Source organism: Cryptomeria japonica, chromosome 3, assembly GCF_030272615.1.
Source record: "Cryptomeria japonica chromosome 3, Sugi_1.0, whole genome shotgun sequence".
Taxonomy (NCBI): domain Eukaryota; kingdom Viridiplantae; phylum Streptophyta; class Pinopsida; order Cupressales; family Cupressaceae; genus Cryptomeria; species Cryptomeria japonica.
In genome coordinates, this window is record NC_081407.1 from 824,666,493 (window position 1) to 824,691,236 (window position 24,744).

At 36.9% G+C, this 24,744-nt stretch overlaps 1 protein-coding gene across 1 annotated transcript in view; it reads left to right on the top strand.

The window, feature by feature from the left end:
* The first annotated feature begins 8,255 nt into the window (after nt 1-8,255).
* Nucleotides 8,256-24,744, top strand: part of LOC131874391 (uncharacterized) — a 47,693-nt gene continuing 31,204 nt past the window's right edge. Inside the window, exon 1 of the mRNA XM_059217741.1 lies at nt 8,256-8,375. Coding sequence (XP_059073724.1) covers nt 8,256-8,375 — 120 coding nt within the window. The remainder of the gene's footprint in view (nt 8,376-24,744) is intronic.

Here is a 24,744-nt window from a genome sequence, read left to right on the forward strand (position 1 = left end):
GAAAATTAGAGTTATGACAATTAACCTCTTAATTTTAAGAATTTGATTTAAAAATTGAACAAGACAATGAAGAAATTGAATTTGAGAAACAAAGCAATTTTCAGATCGAAGACAATAACAAGCAATTTTTACAAAACACAAGTTCAATTTCAATTTTAAAAACTAGGCTTTTGAATGAATTAACCACTAAGTTTGCAAAAAAATTAAACTTGTAATTGAAAAATATGCAATGATTCTCATAATAAAGCATGTAAGATGTCGGGTTCACCAAAATGTAATGGTGAAAAAAAGTTGAATGATGGAAAGATCAAGAGCAAAGCTTTTCTTCCCTCCGAGGAGAGATGAAAGTTTCACTGTGGATTTCGCTTCAAACACTTTATCCACATTATATTTAAAAGAGGGGAAAATTCACTAAATCCAATCTCTTAGGCAAGAGATTGACTACTAAATGAATTGATTATGGGATAGAAATGACAAGCTAACCCCTCTTTTAGAATGGAAAATGATTGAATTATGTGTTACAAGACTAAATGTAAAAGTAGCAAAGAATTGATTATAGCTCGAGATAGAAGCGTGAGATGAAATTGTGCACCTGGATCTGGCTATAATATGTCAAGACAAAGCTGCCCTGCGAATTTGAGGAAAAGTTGTTAGGACCGTGCTGAAAGTGTCCGTGGTCCTCCAAAAAATCTGCGAAATGAAAAGGGTTTTTCCACCTTTGCAAATGGAGTCTGAATCTGTGAACACAACTGCGCACCTGCAACCTATGAACATAAAAGAGAGGAAAAGGGGTTGGGATTGGGGGTTTGCCTTTAGGTCAAACCCCAGTTTTGGAATTAACCAAATGATGAAAGAAAGTACTTGCAAGTAAATGTAAATGAAAGACTGCAATGTAAGTCACCTCAAGAGAGGTTGTAGATAGAATGTAGGTAGATTTACCTATATTGAATTGAATGTTGAAAGGGATCTCCTCTTCAATGTTTGAATCCTTGACTTGAATGCAACACCTAGCCTTGAAGAGAGACTTGAGAATGCTCAATGCTTGAATGCTTGAACTTATGCCTACCTTATCACTTATCCAACTTTTTCACTTGTTGAACTTATGCAAATGAGAGGGCAAATGTGACTTATATACTTGTCAATTAGGGCTAATTGACTGATTTTTCATCGCAGGCCGACACAGGGAAATTTTTCCCGCTTTATGCAAAGTCCAATGCAAGGATAGGATAGAGGGGGCCCTAAAATAAGGCAAGGACAAGGGTACCATGCTCTTGTCCTAGGAGGAAAGGGGCGCCATGCCCCTATCTTTCCCTTGTCTCAGGACATGAAGTAGGTGTAGGCAATACAGAGGGTAGAACAAGTGCATTTTTTGGGGGTTGAACAAGTCTCGAGTCTTCAATCAAGCTTAGGGATTCAAATAGCCAACATGAAGACCCTAATATGGTTGCAAATTGCAAGGGTCACAATTTTATGACACTACATAAAATTCTTCATCTCTTTTTATCGCAAGCTCTTCTTGTTATTTCTCGTATTCTTCCTGAGTTTGTTGTATGTTTACTTCCTCTGGCGTTTGATGTGGCTCATAAGATTATCGCTTTTGACTTGATAGGTTATCTAGATGGTACCCAAGTCCGGTTTTGTCCTTTATAGACTTGGTTTACAGCTTGATGGGTTTAGTAATTCCTTCTTGACATTTTCCTAGAGGACTTCTACTTGAATATCCCATGCGTTGGATTATCTGATAGCCTTTACCATATTTCTTAGGGGATTTTTCAAAACATTGCACTTCTCTATCTTCATTTTCCCCTCTGTAAAGCCGTTCGAGAAGAACTGCCTCTTCTGTTACATTTTCAAAGGAAGCAATTGATTGCACAAAAGTACCATCATAGATGACGTTTGCAAGTGAAGTTTGTGGTTTCATAGCTTCAGATGGTTTTCCAAAATGTCTAGGTGATGGGGGGAGAGACATCAGTGAAAGTACAGGTCCTAACTTGTATCCGCCCATGCTGGCATCCATGATTTTTAGTTTCTTTTATGAATCCTTCATCATAGCTTCTGAACTCTTAGCTATAGAGGTTGCTCTGTTGTGAGAATCAAGAGTATCATCATATTATTTTAATGTGTTGCAAGCGTAGCTAGTATCAACAGGAACACTTACCTCAACTCCATTATAGAGAAAATTCAAGCACTACTGGTATGTAGATGGCACTACTTGCATATCATGAATCCATGGTCTGTCCAACAAAATGTTGTAAGATAGAGGAAGGTCAAGCACCTAACAAATAACTTCTCTTTCCATAGGTCCTACCCTGATTGGTAATAGCACCAGACCCTTTGAGGTTCTCTCTTCTTCATCATAATCTTTTATTGTTATCTTCTTTCTTGGATCTATATCATTCTCATAAAATCCCAATTGTATGAGTAGATTGTAATTACAAATGTTTAGCCCAGTGCCTCTATTTATCAAAACACATTTGACTCGGTGTTTATGGATCATGGCTTCAATGTGTAATGGTTGGTTATGTAAATGGTTCAAGAAATTATTGCCTTCTTCAGAGAAGGAAAGGTAGTGAGGTGAGGTTAGGTGACCCACCATAGATTGAAACCAATCCAGATCTAAGTCTTTAGGGACATTGGTAGCGAGAAAATCTTTGTCTAGGATCTCTCTATAAGTAGGAGAGATCTTAAGCAGTTCGAGAATAGAGATTTGAGCAATAGTTCATTTTAGTTGTTCAACAATGCTGTAACTGGAAGAAGATGGTGAAACCAACTGTTTAGATGGAGAAGGCTTAGCAATGCTTGTAGCTAGTTGTTTGTTTGAAGATGTCAACAATTTTGATGATGTTGATGGATTTGATGATGACGTTTGATCAAAAGATGAGGAACTAACTCCTTTGAGAGTAACTTTTCCTTGAGCACGGGTCACAAAGTTTGAAGCTCGCAGTTTGTTTTTGTCTTCTTTGACTATGATTATATTGTAATGCTTTGATTGAGAAGGTTCAACCATGTTTATGATGTTATCATCATTGGTATAGGTGTAATTTATCTTGGCACCTCCCTTGGATTTAGAGGAATTTCCTTGCTCATAAGTAGGCAAGGGATCTTTGAAAGCTTTGTGATCAGAGTTGGTTACATGATTTCCAACAAAAATTTTGCCATTATCGATAAGGTCTTGAATATCATGTTTGAGTTTCATGCAGTTATTAGTTGTGTAACCCTTGTTTCGGTGATATTCACAGTAATCATTTTCCCTCCAACATTTGGGTTTGACTTCGGGATCATATGGTTTGGAGATGTCAAGCAATGTGATCAGATCATTTGCCAATAGTCTTAAGAGCTATTTCAAGGATTCTCCCAAAGGAGTGAAATCATGTTTAGGCTTTGAAATCCAAGGCTTATCTTCAAACCACTCTTTCAATTTCTTACAAGGGTTTTCTGCAACACTTTTAGCATCTTTGAGGGCATGTGTGCCACTAGTCAAATTAAATACTGTTGGTTTTGGTTTTGGTCTAACAGTATCAACTACTCCATCATTCACAACATTTCTATTATTATCTTTTCCATATTTCCAGTATTTTTTTTCTCTTTAGAACTAGAGCCATGTTGTGTTTCCTTATAAAGTGAGATTTCTCCTTTCTTCACAAGCACATCTTCTATTTTGAAAGCATTGTCCACCATCTTATTAAATGAAGGATGTACTTGCATTTGAATATTATGTTGTAACTCAAGAATGGATTGTTAACAAAGATGTCCATCTTTTCAGAATCAGGAATGGGTCATGAATATCTAGAGAAAATATTTCTCCAACATTGAAGGAAAGTGAGGAAAGGTTCTCTTGCTCTTTGTTTTGTATTGCAGAGGTCAATCATGGTGATTGGATGACAGATGATGGAGAAATAGTTCGACTAGCTCCTCAAAACATTTAATTCCCATAGGCAGTTTTGAAAACCACTCCATAGCTTGTCATCCTAGACTTCTTGGGAAGAGATGCATAAGATATGTTTGTTCATGCATAAATTCCATACATAGAGCACAAAATTCTCATACATAGTCTCGTGGATCTGAGTTGCCATCATATTTGTCAAATTTAGGAATTTTTGTTCTTAAAGGAAATGGAGGCATGTGAAGATTCTTGTCGAATGGGAATGGGTAGATTGTGTCCAAGGAATGTTGTACTGAAGATTTATCTTTGATCTCAACTTGCAATGCTTGAAATTATTTGGTTAGCAATGATAGTGGTGTCTCTTCTTTAATGATAATATTTTCAATGTTGTAGTCAGCGGGAAGTTTGGCTCCTTGTTTAACCAATTCTAGAAAATGTTCTTCTTTTTCCCGGGCTCTAAGAAGTTTCATCATTTTTTTGAAATCCTTGTCCTTTTGACATTTAAGTATAGTATCTTCTTTAGGTTGAGAAGGTTTAGAATCACTAGATGAGACATAACTATTAGTAGCATGAGTGCTAATGTTATCGTGAGAATAACGTTTAGAAGCCTCTCTTTCTTGTCTTTCCCCAGACATATTGGAAGATAAAGGTTGATCAAAAAATGGTTGGCTTCAAGATGAAGGTTTGTCAGAGATTGGTTATTCTTGAAAGAATGGATTAGTTTGCAATGAGAAAGACTACCTCTTACTTATGTCAGAATTCTTATAAGAGCTCCTAGTTCGAACAATCATTTACAATTGATGTGACTGAGAGCTAGAAGTGATATAGATGTCAAGATCAAATCGAAGCTAGATTTTTGTTTGTGGTGACAATTGGGTGAAGAGATTGAGACCAAGTTTGGTTTCAAGAATGATCTATCTTATATAAGACATGATCTAAGCAGATCAGATTGATCAGATTAATGGATGATTGATTGAACCAGTTAGGATATAATCGACAAAATTATGTAACACAACGGCCAGGGCATACTATCAAGATGTTATGCTTAGGATGAAAAAGACCAGGTATACGCTATCTTGTGATGTATCAGGACTGACCTAGAAAGTATGAGAGAGGTCTGCAAAAGATATCAGAATCATGCAAATAATTTTTTTTGGATTCAGGAAGACAAATTTCCGTATGACAAAATACCTAAGACCATATGACAAACTAAAGGTAACTAGACGAAAAACTAGGTTACTCATATGAGATGTTGTTATAAGTGTTAAAAGCAAATAGTGAAAGTTGTAGGCTCGTACGATAATTCTTAGAGGCTCATACGACAATTCTCAAATATTAGTACGACAAACTAGGCAATTGAGGTTTTGACTTGTACGGAATAGGATTATATAGGAAATGAGTTTTGACAGTAAACAGGGTTTTGACCACTGAGTTTGATACTTCAGTTGATTATTCAGGTTTTCTAGTTTTAGTTTCAGGTTGTTCAGTGATAGTTTTAGATAGTTCAAGGATAAATACACAATAGACATGCAAGATATAAAGTGAATTCAAGCACAACACGTTAATCCTAAGGAAGTTGATCGAGAGAGAAATCCTTTACTTGCAACTTAGGTACACACCCAATAGATAATCAAAAAACGGTCGCTGAGTCTCACACAATGGATTCTCAACACCGTATTAGCTAACTCCAAATGCTAATGAGGGCATGATATGGCAAGTATCTTGGGAGAGTTACTATCTCTCTTGCACAAAGATTATCCCCCTTTCAGAAAGGAACCAGGTAGCTTCTATCCTATAGTTCTTAGTAAGGGTTTTCGTTCGAGGTTACCCCTTGAAGTCTCCCAAGCATGATTGAGGCATATAGCCCAACAAGGTACCAAGCAAGATGTACTCACGCAAGTATGATTGAGACCACGAGGCCCTACAAAATGCCCAATATGAGAAATCTCAAAGAGAAAACTCAAATAACTCTGTCCTTCGAGACTTTAATCTCAAAGAGGCCTATTTATTATAGTGTGTTGGAATGCTTGGGTCTAGCTGTACTCACTTGGGTTGTCCTCGTAGGGTGAGTACTTTTTCCCTCTGTGACAGGCCCTCTAAAAGTTAAACAAATCTCAAACTAGAAAAGCTTCAAGGGTCTGGATTTCTTATTGTCTATGCAGACAAGAGCATACTCTCCTACCTTTTATACTTTTCTAAAACGTGAAAAATAGATTTGTTTATTTACAACATCTCAATTTAGGTGCCTAGAAAACAATTAAGAATAAACAAAGTTTGCTTGAATCTCCTTAGGCAACCTACAAAAACAACGAATCAGTAATCATATTATTTTTGAGCGATACAGGCGTATTCATGGACAAACGTTCTGTAAAAAACTTGTCAGGCTATGAAAATCACTTAGATAGACATAAAATGGATTAGGTTTAGCATTAGTACCAGAAAAGTCAAATTAGAAAAACCCCTAAAAGTACTTTGTTTTTCATGTGAGAAATCATAAAATTGTACGAACTTTCTCACCTGACCATATGAGAATTCTCACCTACCCATACGACAAAAGATAGAATATCATACTGTAATGAATATAATATCATACGATATTTTGCTGAGAATGTACGGACAAAATCTGAAAGATGAGAATTTGATGATCTGCCAAGCCAAAAATTTGGGTTTCCTACCCCACGGTGTGTGCCAAAAATGTGTGTGAAATTTGGAATCTGTATCTGAAACACAAACACTGTGTGTGAAATTTGGAATTTGTATTTGAAACACAAACACTCAATAAGTCATTGCATGCATGGTTAGTTGATCAAAATCAATGAATGTAAAACCATAAAAATTTGACCTATTGCCTCCTAAAAGATGCAAGTATAGATTTGCTCTCAGATTTATCTAAGCAATACCAGTGACTAGACGACACCAAGACGAAGGATTTAATCTATATGAATGCAAGATTAAGAAAATTAAGCTAGACGGATGCAAACTATAATATCAAGTTATCTGATTCTATCAAGCTAACATGATTAAGCTCATATGATTAAGCTAATATGCTATAAGCTAAGATGCAATATTCTCAATGTCTCTAGAGAAAAACCAACATGATAACAATAAAATCTTTATCCTCTTTGATTGAGAGATGTGAGCCTAAATCTATAGAAAATCCAGAGAGAAAGCGACAATCGAGATTGATTGTTGATGAGTGGTCAATATTCTCCCAGAAGTAGCACAATCTAGGTGATTTGATGTCATTGGCTGCTTTCTTCAGATTTGAAGGAGATAAGGTTGAGCTAAAATTGAGATAAAATCAGATAAACTGATTTATTCCATTTTCCTTTCTTAAAGCAAGCTTTCTTTGATTTATTCCCTTTTATTCAATTTTGCTCCTTTTTTGAAATTTCTTTTTCAAATTATCTCAAATTAATTCCTTTTTCAAAATAATTCCTTTTTTATTTATTTAAATGGTAAATTAATTTATTAATTAAATATGCTAGGATATTTAATTAAATAAATAGGATAATTGATTAAAGAGATTTTGATGATTTATTTAATTGAAAAGATTAATTTTCTATGTGACATTGATGATTTAGGAATTAATTAATTAGGTGCTCAAAATCGATTTAATTGCCTTTGGTTAGGACCTTGGTGATGTAGTTGAGATTAGGGACCCATGGTTTAGATGACCATTTTTAGGGTAGTAAAAGAGGACCAAGTTTGCATGGGGGTCATGTGTCTTAGCGCATCTATATCATGAGCTTCATCAGTTTGTGCACCTCAATGGTTACAAGTTGGGGTGTGGAGTGAAATTGTTATAGGTTTGGGCCTATGAGCATATAGCAATGACAAGGCCTATTCATTTCAGATTTAGTGGACATGGCCAAACATATGTTTACTTGTATAGCATGATCATTTCCAATCCACAGATTGGGAAACTAGAGTACTGGCGATGAGTCATAGATGATATAGAGTGTTATATGGAGGCCATATTTGGATTATGATTCTTGGGAGGAGGATGCAACAGAGTTTCCATTTTGTTTCCATAGTAGGTATCTCATCGAGTGGACTCCCTACATTTTGGATAGACATCTAAGTAACAGGGTGACTAGGCAGTTTGACAGAGTTCAACATATGCCACGAGGTTCAAGAGAGTTTGCAGTCACAATGAGAGAGAAATTCCACTGGGGGCCGAATGTGTCATATGATGCAAGTCTCACACAATTCTAGTAGATGGTCCCTATGCCATGGGATCTATTACCTAATGTAGTTGATGCTGGGATGACGGAGGAGTATGTAGCCTATTTTGTGGTACATTCTTTTCCACGGTTGATAAGCCCAGGTGAGCCAGTACCAGATTTGGATGATGATGATGATGATGAAGATGGAGGTGGATGGTGGAGGTGATAGAGGAGAGGAGGATCCAAGAGGACTGTATGAGGGAGAGGAGGATAGAGAGATGGAGGTTGATGAGAGGGAGCCCAGGGTGGAGGTGAGGAGGAAGGTAGGCCACTGAGGCCACACAAAGGGAGAGGGTGACAACCATTACAAATTGCACCTCAAATACAGGGATAGGTGCAGGGTGGACAGAGACAAAGGAGATAGGGACATGATGAGAAGGATAGGCCTATGTAGGATGCTCCAGAGCAAGTTAGATAAGAGGAAGGGGAACTTGGAGGGAAGGAGGAGGAGGATGAGCTCCTTACAATTAGGGAGATCACAAAGGGCCAAGTTGAAGAGATCAATGATCTTGAGATAGAGATGACTTGGTTGAGGTGATAGATCTGAGAGATGTAGGAGGAGAGGGATCAGGTCATCCAGTGGTATACAACCATGGAGGAGGCTTTGAGGGAATCTCGGGCTATCACTACATGTGATACATCTTTAGGCTTCACTTAATAAATCCAAGTAGGTGAGGGGATAGAGTATTGGAGGAACCTATTCATTGCAGTGGTTCCTCCTCATCTCAAAGAAGGCAGCTATAGACAAGCCTCTCGATTGATGACTAGAGGATAGGCGAGACAGAGAGCATCCAGCGATGGGGTTATGGGTCCTCCACCACCACCAGTAGGTTTAGCAAGAGGAGGCAAGCAAGGTGATCCAGGGGCAGGTCCTTCAAGTGCTCAGATTCCTTCAAGGCTTGTTGTCTCCTAGGGACGATCGTCATCATAGCTCTCTTGGATCCCATTTTGTATTAGTTTTTATTAGATATGATGATGTATTAGACACCTTCGAGGGATTTTGTAGCCATATTATTTTGACATCATTGTATCATGACACTTTATATATATATTCTATGCATGTGTTCCTATATGATGTGCCTATATGATGCAATGATGCAATGATTTTATGTGATTTTGATGTGATGATGCAGTGTAAATACGCTTTCTATACAATGATGTTATCTATGTATGATGCTTATGTTATGCATGATACAAATGAATATAATATGCTGAATGTATGAAAATGATGCCTATATGTTGTGCTAATGAGTGGTGTGTGTAGGATGTGATATTATTATTATTTCTATATGCATGTAGTGCTAACATGGGGTGATGCAACTAAACACTATATGAGATGAAGATATATTTTTGGCATGTCATTATACTCAGTCATATGATACCGGACTACATAGGACTTGGGATGGGATGATGAAGGACAAAAAAGAAAAGGGGGATGAAAGGTAGAAAATATGGAGGTGAAAAGAACTTCTTGTGCTATTATCATCATTGAGATTTATTATGGAAAATAGGTTATGACCATCCAAGTATAGGTTTGACCTAGAAAGTCATTGTACCCATTTGCATGGAGATTAGATAGTCACCAACAAGGAATGCCCCAGTTCACACTAAAGTCACAATGTTATCATATCCTTGGACGATCCATAGTATTACTAATAGACAATCCACAGACTATAAAGAATAGGTGAACATACTTCATCCTCACCTTTCTAGTCAAAGACATCCTAGAGGTAGAATCTCTAGTCAAAGACATCTTGGAAAAGCTAAAACACATGTCACCAAAAGATAAAATCAAAATAAAACCAAGACTAGACACCAACATCCAATGAAATCCTCAAGTTATTTGTGTTCCTTTCCACATATGTTAACATGTTTGATCTGGTCACAATGTTGTTTTCTTGATAAAGGACAGATGATGCTGAAAAACCATGTTGTTGCGAAAGTTTGTTAAAAGATTTGATTTATTGAAAGCTAATTGTTGCTTATGTCTTGTCTAAAATTGATTGAATCCATGAAACTGATACTGTGACAATTTTCTGAGATCTTGAGTCCAATTGATAGCACAAAAAGAGAGATAAAATATTGATAAGAATAAACTATATTCTAATCAAGATGCAAAATAAGATCAACTAGATCATACAAAATTTGTTACATACAATCTAGATGAGCTTGCTTATAAAGGAAAGGCAATATGGATATGTCAGCACACAATCATGACATGTGGATCAATGAGAAACAAGGGTAGGTAGGGGTAGGTAGGGGTAGGTAGGAGTAGGTAGGATATATAATAAAATATTCCACAAGAGGTGGATCACCCACCAAAGGTGGATTTTCTCCTACATACATCATCCCTATGTGCACACTTCCCTAAGTGTATCATATCCAAACTACTATGAAATGCATTATCCTAAGTCAACTTAAGTAAGGTGTAATTATCCTAAGTCTCAATGGGAGCCATGCACCAAGTGTCACAAGGAGACAAACGGATGAGCACCAATGGAAGATGTACCTGATCCAAATACTTTCTCAGCTAGAGATTAAAAGTCTCACATGAATATTCCTAATCTATGATGTAAAAGAGGATTACATCAAATATGTCATCAATGACAAGATAAAAAGAGGTGTGGCACTTTATTTTAGTGCGAGTACAACATAGCTCATGCAAGAGAATACAACATGATATAGTGTAAATTTAGAAACATCAATGATGCCACCAAAGAAAGAGCCCTATAGAATATTTTAGAAAAAGATGCCTCCAATTGGGATAGTACCAAGAGATATAAAGGAGCAAATGACCCCCCCCGGTTGTCAGTTGGAAGTGCTGCAAATAGGTATTAAGTGACAAGAAAAAAATTTGTTCCGAATTTGCTTATTTAAATAACAATTTTGTTTTTAAAAGATTAAGAAATCTTAATAAAAACATTTATTAAAAACCCAAATATTAAAAAACTTTATTTAAAAAAAATAAAAACCTTTTTTTAATTTCTTATGTTAAAAACTTTAATAAAAAATTATTAAAGAAAAAATGTTATTAAGTTAATTTTTTTTATTTAAAACATTATTAAAAATTTATTTAAAAAAACATATCAAAAAAACTTTTAATTACAATTTTTTTAAATTTTTAATTAAAAAAAATTAATTATGCAGGGGGCCTGCGGGCCCACATAGCAGTACCCGCAAGTACCCACCCTGTGATGATAGGGAGTACCACCCCTGCCACGGTCAGTCGTGGCGGTTGTGGTACACCTGCCACTCAGGTGCCCTACGGGCCACGGGACTCAATAGGTCCCTACATACTACAATCATGTCTGGTAATTGTAGTACCTACAAGTAATAAACCTACTGAAAAAAAATTAGGCCCCAAAAAATTAAAAATAAAAACTTTATTAAAATGCCAACCCCCCCCTAAAACATTAATTTTTCTTTAATTTTTTTTTAATTCTGAAAAATAATATTAAAAAACATAAAATTAATTTTAAAAAAATCAGACCTGTACCACCTACGTCAGTCTGTCCATATGGTCAGGGAGCGGGTTGATTTTTTTTTCACAGGGTGACGCAGGCCGATTTCGATGAATTGACAATCGATTTTGGGGTTTTAGGGCCTTTTGAACACGATGGAGATCTTAGAATTGATACAAAGTTCTCCAAAATTGTAAATCACTATTGGGATGAGTCACCACCCTCCACCTTCAAACGACTCTAGATTTGGCCTCAGATATCAGATTTGGACGAAACAAAAAGAATTTCTGACTTTCTCAAACCTGCTTAATCCAATCGCGACCTCAGATTTGACCCAACAAGCTCCAATAATAACTTGCAATAGAAAGATCCAAAATTGGTGTAGGAGCACCTAGGACTTAGGCTTATAGTCTTTTCTCAATTTTGGCTTGTACTGACCTTAGCCAAGTCATGTACTTAATAAGGACTCTAGAAGGGTCCAAGAGTGAGTGTGATGAGTCAAGTGTAGGCCTAGTTGAGTTAGTTTCTTCCTAGGTTTGCATTTTGTGCATAAGTAGTGGTTTGAATAGGAAATTGACCTTCTTGATGGTCAAAAGTGGCAAAAATTGGTATGATAATTAAAGAGGTTTATTATGGTCTTAGGAATGCTTAAAAAGTCATGAGTAATGACTTAAAATAGGTTTTATAGGTTGGCAAAGCAAAAAGTGCAAAATTGTAAAAGTTGTCATGACAACTTTTGTCCTAAAATGCTAAGCGATGGAGTTAGGGATAGCACAATGCCCTAGAATGCTTCCACACATGGGGAAGACTATAAGAACCTCCTCTTGCATGGTTACTAGGGTTAGAGTTCTTTTTTTTGTATGATCAACAATCTGAAACTACTCATTTTCAAACTGTTTGTCACTATTTTGGCTTATTTTGCTCATAATGTGAACACAAATGGATTGAATCCATTGATCCAGTAATGGATTGAGTTTCTTTGGTGTGTTTCAGAGTCATTTGATTCATTTCAATCTTTTTAGTTAGTGTGTGTTGGTGTTTTCATAGTTTTGTTTTCAGACAGCCAGTTTTGCCTTGTATATAGCAATTTTATGTAAAAAATGGTTGCCCCATAAAATCCCTTTGTGCTACCATAATGGTCTATTAAGATATGGAAGGCAACTACTTGTACAGTGTACATATGTAGGGATAAGTTTTGTAGTGATGTTTGATATGGCTACCACCTTGTTCTAGACGAGTCCAGGAGTAACCCAGCTAGAGAAGACAGGGTGAAATTGGAGTACAAAGTGTAGGGGTGACTACTAAACCACAAAAAAACCTTTTGGAGGGGTCCATGAAGTTCATACAGAGCTTCCATAGCAAGGAGAAGCCTTGACAAGACCTCTTAATACCCATTTTACAAACTTGACCAGTCACTGCCAGTTAGGAGGCCTAGAAACCCTTCAAAACCCTCATTTTTGGGTTAGGGCATTGTACGGTGAGTTGGGAAACCAAAACCACCAAAATCACTTGGGGATAGGTGATTTTTTGAAGAAAAACCAACCTTGTTGTGGGGTCTTTTGGACCATTTTCTTCCAAGCCCTGGAAAACCAGATTTTGGAGGCCTAATAGGGGCTCATTCCTTGTAGCCCTTTTCTAGGCAAAATGGTGAAATCGGTAAGAAAGATAATGGATGAAAACCAAAAATTGACCCTAATGGTAATAATTTGATGTTAAAGGCCACCTCCACATCTCTACAAAAACTCACAACAATAGGAGGTAAAAATGACAACTTGAAAACAAGACATCAAGAATGAGCATGTGGGAAACACCTTGAAATGGTAGGGTTCCTAGCTAAACAATTGAAGCAAACACCTTGAGATTGACAAGAAGAAATCCCTAGAAGAGATTGAGAAGGACTTAGAGGTCTTAGAGCATAGCTAGACCTAGAGAGGTTGGTGGAACTGAGCAACACCAACTAGGTGAAGTGTGAGCAAGCTAGGTGAACCCCATCAAATTAGTATCAGAGCCTATAAGATTTGGGCTAGGTGAGTAGATGCCCTCAGTGGAATCTGTAGGAGACAATAGAATGGTGACCAATGCATAGTTGGCAAAGAAAGTGGATGATCAGGAGGAAGAAAATAGACTCCTGAAGCAGAAGTTGCTTGAATTGGATAGTAAGCTTGGTGAGATTGAAACCAAGGCAGAGGAAGTGTTGGTAAAGGTTGAAGGAGTAGAAGGGAAGGGTAAAGAGGTGTTAGAGATAGACAAAGTACCTAAATCTAACCCTATCCTATAACAAGAACCATTACTAAAGGAATTGAAGGCCTTAAGTGGTAAATCACTAGAAGGATTTCCATTGTTCACTGGTAAGATGGAAGCAGAAGTGGTCCTAGAATGGATAGAAGGCATGGAGAACCATTTTGAATATGAAGGCATAACTAAAGCCCAAAGAGTCAAAGTAGCCAAATCAAGGATGAGAGGAGCTGCTCTCACATGGTGGAAATTTGTTCAAGATGAGAGAAAGAAAATGGGCAAAGCACCCATCTCTTCTTGGAAAGGGATGTTAGTCAAAATCAAAGAAGTATATCTCCCTGATGACTATGAAGTGCAAATTCATAGGAAAAGACAAAACTTAAGACAAAAAGACCTTGATGTCAGTAGTTATATGGAGGAGTTCCATAAACTTAGCCTTAGATCTCATGCATCGGAAGAAGAGAGTCTCAAAGTTGCTAGGTATCTAAATGGTCTACGGTGGAACATCCAAGAAGAAATCAGTCTAATGAGCCCCAAGACAATTCATCAAACCTATCAACTTGCCCTTAAAGTGGAATAAAAACTGAAAAGAAGACATGATTCAAGTAGAAATAGGGGTAGAGGTAGAGGGAAAGACAATAGAGGCCATAAGGGAAGCTTTGGAGGAATAAGTTCAGAGCAAAGGACACAAGGTGAGTCTAAACTCATTGAGCAACAAGAAAGTGGCACTAGTAAAGGAGGATTAAATAGAGGAAGGGGGTCAAACAATGGTTTTAGAGGAAGATCTAGTGGACAAGGTAGAGGTTCCTCATATTTTGCAACAATGAAGTGTTACCATTGCAACCAACTTGGTCATCCAACATATAGGTGTCCAGAGAAGGGATCATCATCACAAGGTAGTGAAAGGAGACTGAACTATCTTCAAGAAGAGACTTCAAGCAACAAGACTTCAGAGGTTGCCTTAGAATCAGAGGTAGGTGACAAATCAATGATAAGGATAACTTTGATAAAAGAACCAGTCAAAGAAGAGCCTAGCCAAAGGAGGTCATTATTTAGGATTAAATGCAAGATAATGGACAAAGTTTACAAAGTGATCATTGATTCAGGGTCAACAGACAACATTGTGTCAGAAGAGATAGTGAGTAAGCTTAAATTGCAAAGGATACCTCACAACAAACCTTATAGAGTCACTTGGTTGAACAAAGTCCAACATGTCCTAGTTAATGAGCAAGAATGGGTGGATTTTACCATTTGGAGGTAAAAGGACAAAGTGTTATGTGATGTCCTACCTATGGATGCATGTCATCTTCTATTAGGAAGACCATGGCAATTTGATAGACAAGCTATTCATGATGGAGCCAAGAATGCATACTCATTCAAGAAACATGGAGTCACATTCAAGATTCAATCCATCCTTGAGGAAGGTGAAAAGAGGGCAGCAGGTCCTAATGTTCTTTTGGTGAGTGAAAAACAGTTCTTGAAGACACTTGAGAATGTGAAGGTATAGGATTTGTATTAGTGATGAAGCCTAAAGAGAAAGGCAAGAAAGAGCAGCCAGATTTTCCAAAAGAGGTTCAAGACCTATTGAATAAGTTCAAAGGCATAGTGAGTGATGGACAACTAGCCACCTTACCTCCTAAAAGAACCATAAGCCATCAAATAGACTTTATTCCCGGAGCATCCTTACCTAACAAGGCAACTTACAAAATGACTCCCCAACAAAATGTTGAGATTGCCAAGCAAATCCAAGAGCTTTTAGACCAAGGCCTAATTAGGAAAAGCATTAGCCCTTGTATTGTCCCTACCATGTTAGCTCCAAAGAAAGGTGGTACTTGGAGATTGTATACTGACTATAGAGCTATAAATAGGATCACCATCAAATATAAGTTTCCAATTCCTAGAATAGAAGACCTAATGGATTGTTTAGGGGAAGCCAAATACTTTACCAAGATTGACCTTAAAAGTGGATACCACCAAATTAGGATTAAGGAGGGTGATGAATGGAAAATTGCATTCAAGACTACAGAGGGTCTTTATGAATGGCTTATAATGCCATTTGGCTTATCCAATGCTCCAAGCACCTTCATGAGACTCATGAATGAGGTGATGAAGTACTTCATAGGTAAATTTGTGGTGGTATATCTAGATGATTTTCTCATTTTCAATAAGGACAGGGAATATCATATTAATCACTTCCAAAACATGCTACAAAGATTGCATTATGAAAAGCTAACCATGAACTTGGACAAGTGTGAATTTGTTAAGCAAGAGTTGGTTTACCTTGGGTTTGTGTTGTCTTAAGGAAACCTCAAGATGGATCCCAGCAAGGTTGAAGCCATAGTAAATTGGCCTACTCCTAAGTTAGCAATAGAGGTGAGAATCTTCCATGGACTAGCTCAGTACTACAGGAAGTTCATTAGGCAATTCAGTGCTATATGTACACCAATGTTAGACACCATTAGAGCTGGAATGAAGGAAAAGTTTCAGTGGAATGAACAAGCAAATAGAGGTTTTGAAACCTTGAAGGAAAAAATAGCCACTCAACCGGTGTTGGTATTGCCTAGTTTTGAGAAACTCTTCACAATGGAATGTGATGCAAGCAATGTTGCAGTAGGTGATGTCCTAAGCCAAGAAGAAAGACAGGTAGCTTTCCATAGTGAGAAGTTGAGTGATGCAAAGAGGAAATAATCATCTTATGACTTGGAATTATATGCTTTAGTGCAGGCTTTGAGGAAGTGGAGACACTATCTCCTTCCTAAGGAATTTGTAGTCTATATGGACAATCAAGCATTGAGCTTTCTAAACTCACAAGAAAAACTTAGTCATAAACACATGAAATTGGTGGACTACATGCAAACCTACACAATCACAATCAAACATAAAAATAAACAATTGAACCGGGTTGTTGATGCATTGAGCAAAAGACTCTTGATAGTCCAAGAAATTTAGTTAAGGAGCATAGGTGTTGAAAGTTTTAGAGACCTATACCTAGATGATGAAGAATTCTCAAATGCCTACAAGGTGTGTAAAGAATATCAAAATCATTTCCATAGTGAGTATTCTGATTTTACTTTGTAAGATGGGCTATTGTTTAGAGGTGGACAACTTTGTGTTCCTAGAGGGTCAATGAGAGAAAATCTCATACAAGAGAAGCTTAATGGCAGCCTTAGTGGTCATTTTGGAGTCAATAAGACTCAAGAGTTGGTTCAGAGGTATTATTATTGGCCTAGGATGAATCAAGATGTGAAAAAGTATGTGGAGACTTGTATAGTTTGCCAAAAGGCCAAGGGTACTTCTTCAAATGTCGGTTTGTACCAACCTCTTCCCATACGAAGTAAACGTTGGGAGTGCATTAATATGGACTTTGTAGTAGGTTTACCAAGGACAAAGTAGGGATTTGACAACATTTATATCATTATTGATAGATTTAGTAAAATGGCCCACTTTGTACCTTGCAAGACTACTCATGATGCATGCCAAATAGCTCATTTGTTATTCAAGGAAGTGATAAGGATACATGGTTTACCCATGAGCATTTTTTTAGATAGAGACTCAAAGTTCATGAGTCATTTTTGGAAGACACTGTAGAAAAACCTTGGCCCAACCTATCTTTTGGATCAGCCTACCATCCACAAATAGATGGGCAGACCGAAGTGGTGAATAGAAGCTTAGGGAACTTATTGAGGTGCCTTACCAGAGAGTATGGTCAGACATGGGATCAAGTATTATCACAAGCTAAATATTCTTATAATGACTCAACAAATAGAACCACAAGAAAGAGCCCTTTTGAAGTGGTCTATGGTGTTCACCCAAGGGGTATATTGGAGGTAAGGGACTTAGGTAATGCAGCAGCAAGAAGTGGATATGCAAAAGATTTTGCTCAGTCAATGAAGGAGGTACATGAATCAGTCAAGCAAGTATTAGAGGAGAACACAAGAAAAATCAAGCAAAAAGTTGATGAGAGAAGGAATAACCTACAATTCCAAGCAGAAGATCTTGTCATGGTGCACCTAAACAAAGCAAGGCTATAACAAGGAGTACCTAACAAGTTGAAAATGAGAAGGTTGGGTCTATGTACCATTCTAGCCAAGTATGGAGAAAATGCATACAAGGTGGACCTACCTAGTGACATAGGATTATCACCAGTTTTCAACATAGCAAACTTAGTTACCTACAAAGGACCAATTCAAGGTTCAGATTGTAGTCACTTAGAGGTATCAGATGATGCAAACAACCTTCAACTACCAGCAAAACCAAATCCAAAGGCTGAGAAGGTGTTGAGTTCAAGGATAGCTTAGAAGACAAGGCAACAAATCTATTGGGAGAACCTAATTAAATGGCATGGTATGGATGATGTTGAAGCTACATGGGTGCTTGAGATAGAGTTTAAGAAGTTAGGCATAGATCAAAATCTGATTCCCAAAGAGGTGACTTAGTTTTATTTTGTTTGGGAGAATGGTGCAGGAGCACCTAGCACTTAGGCTTATAGTCTTTTCTCAATTTTGGCTTGTAATGACCTTAGCGAAGTCAGGTACTTAATAAGGACTCTAGAAGGGTCCAAGAGTGAGTGTGATGAGTCAAGTGTAGGCCTAGTTGAGTTAGTTTCTTCCTAGGTTTGCATTTTGTGTATAAGTAGTGGTTTGAGTAGGAAATTGACTTTCTTGATGGTCAAAAGTGGGAAAACTTGGTATGAGAATTAGAGAGGTTTAGTATGGTCTTAGGAATTATTAAAAATTCATGAGTAATAACTTAAAATAGGTTTTATAGGTTGGCAAAGCAAAAAGTGCAAAATTGTAAAAGTTGTCATGACAACTTTTGTCCTAAAATGCTAAGCGATGGAGTTAGGGATAGCACAATGCCCTAGAATTCCTCTACACATGGGGAAGACTATAAGAACCTCCTTTTTCATGGTTACCAGGGTTGGAGTTTTGTTTTTTGTATGATCAACAATCTAAAACTACTCATTTTCGGATTGTTTATCACTATTTTGGCTTATTTTGCTCATAATGTGAATACAAATGGATTGAATCCATTGATCTAGTAATGGATTGAGTTTCTTTGGTGTGTTTCAGATTCATTTGATTCATTTCAATCTTTTTAGTTAGTTTGTGTTGGTGTTTTCATAGTTTTGTTTTCAAACAACTAGTTTTGGCTTGTATATAGCAATTTTATGTAAAAAATGGTCGCCCCATAAAATCCCTCCTTGCTACCATCACGATCTGTTGGGACATGGAAGGAAACCAATTTTAGAGTGTACATATGTAGGGAGAAGTTTTGGAAGTTATGTTTGATATGGCTACCACCTTGTTCTAGGCAAGTCCAAGAGCAACCCGGCTAGAGAAGACAGGGTGAAATTGGAGTACAAAGTGCAAGGGTGAATACTAAACCAAAACAAAACCTTTTGGAGGGGTCCATGAAGTTCATACAGAGCTTTGATAGCAAGGAGAAGCCTTGACAAGTCCTTTTGATTCCCATTTTACAAACTTGACCAGTCACTACCGGTTAGGAGGCCTATAAACCCTTCAAAACCCTCATTTTTGGGTTAGGGCATTGTACGGTGAGTTAGGAAACCAAAACCACAAAAAATCACTTGGGGATAGGTGAGTGTTTGAAGAAAAACCAACCTTGTTGCAAGGTCCTTTGGACCATTTTCTTCCAAGCCCTAGAAAGTTAGATTTCGAACGTCTAATAGGGACTCATTCCTTGTAGCCCTTTTCTAGGCAAAATGGTGAAATCAGTAAGAAAGATAATGGACCCAAATGGTAATAATTTCATGTTAAAGGACACCTCCACACCTCTGCAACAACTCACAATAGCAAGAGGTAAAATTGACAACTTGAAGACAAGACAGCAAGAATGAGCATGTGGGAAACACCTTGAAATGGTAGGGTTCCTAGTTAAACACTTGAAGAAAATACCTTGAGATTGACAAGAAGCAAGCCCTAGAAGAGATTGAGAAGGAATTGGAGGTCTTAGAGCATAGCTAGACCTGGAGAGGTTGGTGGAACTGAGCAACACCAACTAGGTGAAGTGTGAGCAAGCTAGGTGAACCCCATCAAAAATGCAAAAGCCCTAATAGCATCAAATTTCTCTAAATTGGAAAATCAATGGAACGCTAATGGCTCTAATACCATGTGAGAATTTTCCAAGATCTAGAGTCTGATCTATAGCACAAAAAGAGAGACAAAATATTGACCACAATAAACTGTATTCTAATCAAGATGCAAAATAAGATCAACTCGATCATACAAAATTTGTTACATAAAATGTAGATGATCCTGCTTATGAAGGCAAGGCAATATGGATATGTGAGCACATAATCATGACATGTGGATCAATGAGAAACAAAGGTAGGTAGGGGTAGTTAGGAGTAGGTAGAAGAAATAATAAAATATTCCACAAGAGGTGGATCACCCACCGAAGGTAGAATGTAACAACAAGATAAGACCACAAAAGGTGGAACTTCTCCTATATACATAATCCCTATGTGCACACTTCCATAAGTGTCTCATATCCAAACTAATATGAAATGCATTATCCTATCAACTTAAGTAAGGTGGAATTATGAGAAATAATTTACACCAATAGATACTTGATTATGGAGAAGAACATAACTTTATTGTGGATCAACAATGCAAGTGATCTTTTATTACGGATAGTGTGTGAAAAGAAGGAGGAATAAAAAAATGATGCTCATTAAAACATGTGATGCTTAGGGTTTCACTTCCATCAGTAGATTTAGGATATGACCCTAGTTATAGATAGGACCTGATTTATTGTGAGTGAAAGGGAAAGGTGAAAGGTTTATTATGGAGTACAAACCAATCTTAGGTAGATCAATAACAAGTCATGATGAGAATGGGTAAAATTATTATGTAATGAAAGGTTGTGAGTGTGCGCAAAGTGTAAGGATGAAACTGAATCCTAAAGGAGGGAGAAGAAAATTCCCTACACATGGCATTGATAACCCGATTTTCACTATGGTACTTGCCTAGGGCGCCATTGAAGTGGTTTTCATCATGGGACAAATTTATTTATTCTTTTTGTGTGTCACAAGGCACTTGTTTGCTAGGTTTTCACCAAGTAACCATTTTTTCATTTTTTATGATTTTTTTTTTGTATTTTTTATTAGGATACTCTAAAAAACTATGTAAAACCTACGAAGGTGCATGTTGTTGATAAGATCCTCCAAATGTCCTCCATCTAGTGTTGATATCTAATATGCACATGATCCATATATTGCAGTGATGACATAAGGGCCAAGTCAATTTGGTTCAAACTTACTGTTTTCCTCTCTATCTTGTCGATTCTTAGGATTCTCTTTCAGCACTAAGTCACCCACCTCAAATGTATGAGGCTTTACCTTGTGGTTATAGTTGTGACATTCTTTGACTGAATGATGTGTAGCTCCCTTGATTGTCTTCCTTGATAAAGGAACTAAGGTAGAATTACTAATGTGTGAACTATGTAGGCCCATATGCATGTCACCTAAAGAAGTTTGGGCATCCCTGATAACAAAGTCCCTCAAGGAAGTTCCATTAAAGGTCCATTGATGTGATGTATCACCAAAAGGGAATTGATGTGTGGAACAAGTGGATGAATGATGAAGGCCCATGATTGCGAAAAGAAGTCAAATTAGCATGGCATGATGGAGACTCAGGGTCAACAAGTATACTTTTTGACTTAAAATTTTAGAACTTTTGTCCCCAGTTATTTTGATATTAGGGGAGATTAACTCTTGTTCTTTTTTCTTTATAGGAATTTTGTCCTTTACTTTGATTTTTGCAAAGTCCAATAGATTTTGATTTTAATTTGGACTAAAGAACTTCTCTTTATTTTTTACTTTTAGATTATTTTTTGTAAAGCTTGATTTTTGATCCCCTATGAGTAAGGGCTTTTGTGATTCTTGTAGATCCAAGTTTAGGAGAAGAGTGGAAATGGAATGAGTGGATGAAATTGTAAGGTTATATGAATTCTCAAAAGGGTTGGTGATATGTTCAACATATTCTTTGTTAGAACCACTCTTAAGACCACTGATATCAAGAGTTGCTTGCACTACTATAGGAGATTTGCATTCAAACTTAGTATCCACAACACGAGGTGGTTTATACCCAATTCCAAGTGATATTGCAAATTGTTTGTAGGTTGTTCATATCGATTATATGTCTTAGGAGATAGTGGGAGTTAATCAACATGAAATATAGACTCATCACATCCCATGTCTTTAACCTTGAACTTTTCTTTGAGTTCTCCTTGTTTTGATGTAGAAGCTTTCAATTATTATAGATCAACATATGATGATGAAGGAATGGCCTCCCAATTGACTGGAACTATTATTTTTGGTCTTGGTCGCAAGTTGTTAGAATATATGAATGGATTTGGGTCACCTTTGACTATCACTTTAGCTCCATTATGTGGAGATTTTAAACATTGTTGATATGTTGATGGTATTGCTCTCATTTCATGTATCCATGGACATCCCAAGAGTATATTATATGTGAGATCAATATCGAGGACTTGACAAACCACATCCTTCATCACTGGCCCAACACTTAAAGGTAAGGTGACTGTTCCTTTGGATCAATATTCTTCATCATCATATGATTTCATGCCAATCTAATTTATTGAGTCCATAGTTTGTTTAGAATATCCCAATTGTAAAGTTATTTTCAATGAGAAAATGTTTAGACCTGCTTCTCCATCTATCAAGACTCGTTTAATGCAATTTTTATGGAGAAAGACTTCTATGTGAAGAGGTGCATTGTGTGGTTGGCATGGTGATGCATCATCAACTTCTATAAATGTAAGGCAATGTGTAGTGGAAATATATCCCACCATGGCTTGAAACTGGTCCACGTTCAGATAAGTGGGAATAGAGGTTTCTCTCAATGCTTTGTCAAGGATAGCCTTATGTGAAGGTGATATACACAATAAATCAAGGATGGAGATAAGGGCAGGTGTCTTCCTAACTTGTGTACAATGTCATACTCATTTTTGGTATATGATGAAGTTGTGGTCCTAGATGGAATGCCTTGTAAGGTAACTTTTCCTTGTTGAGTTGTAACATTACATTAAGAGGTTGTTGAAGATGATGGTCCAATACCTTTCAAAACAACTTTACTCCTTTGGGTAGGTCCTTCAAGAGTTTTGTCCTTGATAATGATGGTAGAAACATGATTATCGATTGAATGTTGTTGATTGTATATCCATATGTTGCAATAGTATAATTGGCATTGTTATATGATTTAGAAGCTTTTACCTTATCATGATTTGGAAATGGTTTCTTAAACATCACAATTTCCTCATTGGAAGTGTGACCATAAACTTCTATCTCACTCTTGTCAATAATAAATTGTATGATGTTCTTCAATCTATGAAAACTGCTAGTTTTATACCCTTTTCTCTTGTGATACTCACAAAACTCATCATCATTCTACCATGCAGGTTTTAGTTTTGGTTCATAAGGTGGATTGTCTGGTATTTTTATAAGCTTGTTTGAAACCAATTTCTTAAATGTTGTCTCAATTGGCTCTCCCAATGGAGTGTATCTTCTTTGAGGCTTTAATGGTCTTTGAGTATTCACTTGATTATTAGAATTGGGTGAACTTGCATTGGGGAAAGTCATCTTTGGTTTTACCATGTTTGTATCTACTACCCCATCATTAATTATGTTCTTTTTTTTGTTCCAAAAGTGGGGTTTATCTTTCCCATATTATTCTTAATTTTTATCTTTGAATAGATTAACGGTGCCTTGTTCAATAAGGACTTTCTCAACCGCCAATCCCTTTTCAATGACTTCCTTAAAAGTAGACAAACAATATTTTCTTAGTTCATATTTAATGTCCCTATTCACATTTTGAGTGAACATTTCAACCATTTGTTTTTGAGGAATATCACAAGAGCATCGACTAGGAAGACTTCTCCACCACTGTAAGAATGATGCAAAGGATTCTCCATTTTTATGTTTAGTAATGCATAAAGTAGTAATTGACACATCTATTTCAATATTGTATGAGAAGTGTTGTATGAAATATTCTGCTAAATTACTCCATGAATTGATTCTAGGTGGAAGTTGGGAGAACCATTCCATAGCTTTTCCACCTAAATTGAGGGAACACTTGCATCGAGTATGTTTCTTCTCCTACTACCTCAATGCAAGCTGTAAAAAATTCTCTTATATGTGCCTTACGATCTCTCTTGCCTCTATACTTCTCAAATATTGGTGTCACAAAATGTGGAGGAAATGGAGGCCTTGGAATACTTATATCAAATGGATAAGGACATATGTCCTTCATTTCATACTCTTATTTTGGTGCATTCATATCTACCATTTGGTTTTGCAAATCCTTGATTTGTTGTTGCAAGTCATTCTGAGGTGGTGTCTTTTTTCTTTGAATTAGTCCCATGCCTGAGCCACCAAGAGGAGGGATATAATGTATGTATGGATGATATTGATCATAGATGTGTTCATATGGAGGGGAAACATCATTATAGCTAGCATATGAACCACTTGGTATGGTGTTATAATGAGGATCACTAGGTCTAGGTCGATTAAACATGTCATGACTACGAGGGTAGGAGGTAACATAAGAGTGATCTTGAGTATTGCCCCCAAATTTGACATGGGGTCTCCTCATGTGATGATTTTGAATATTCCCTTGAGTATAATTGTGTTGGAAACACCAAGGAAGGAAAACTAAGAGGGGGGGATGAATCAGTTTTTAGTGGATTAAACCAATTAAGCACAATCTCAGATCTGATCAACTGTAGCAAAAATAAAGATAACAACACACATAACACCAATATTTTTGACATGGAAAACCCGATTAAGATAAAAACCATGGTGGGAACCTACCCATAATGAGATGATACTCTATAGTAGTATGTGTAAATATTACAATGGGGAATGCACATGCATTTAAGAACACTGCTCAAA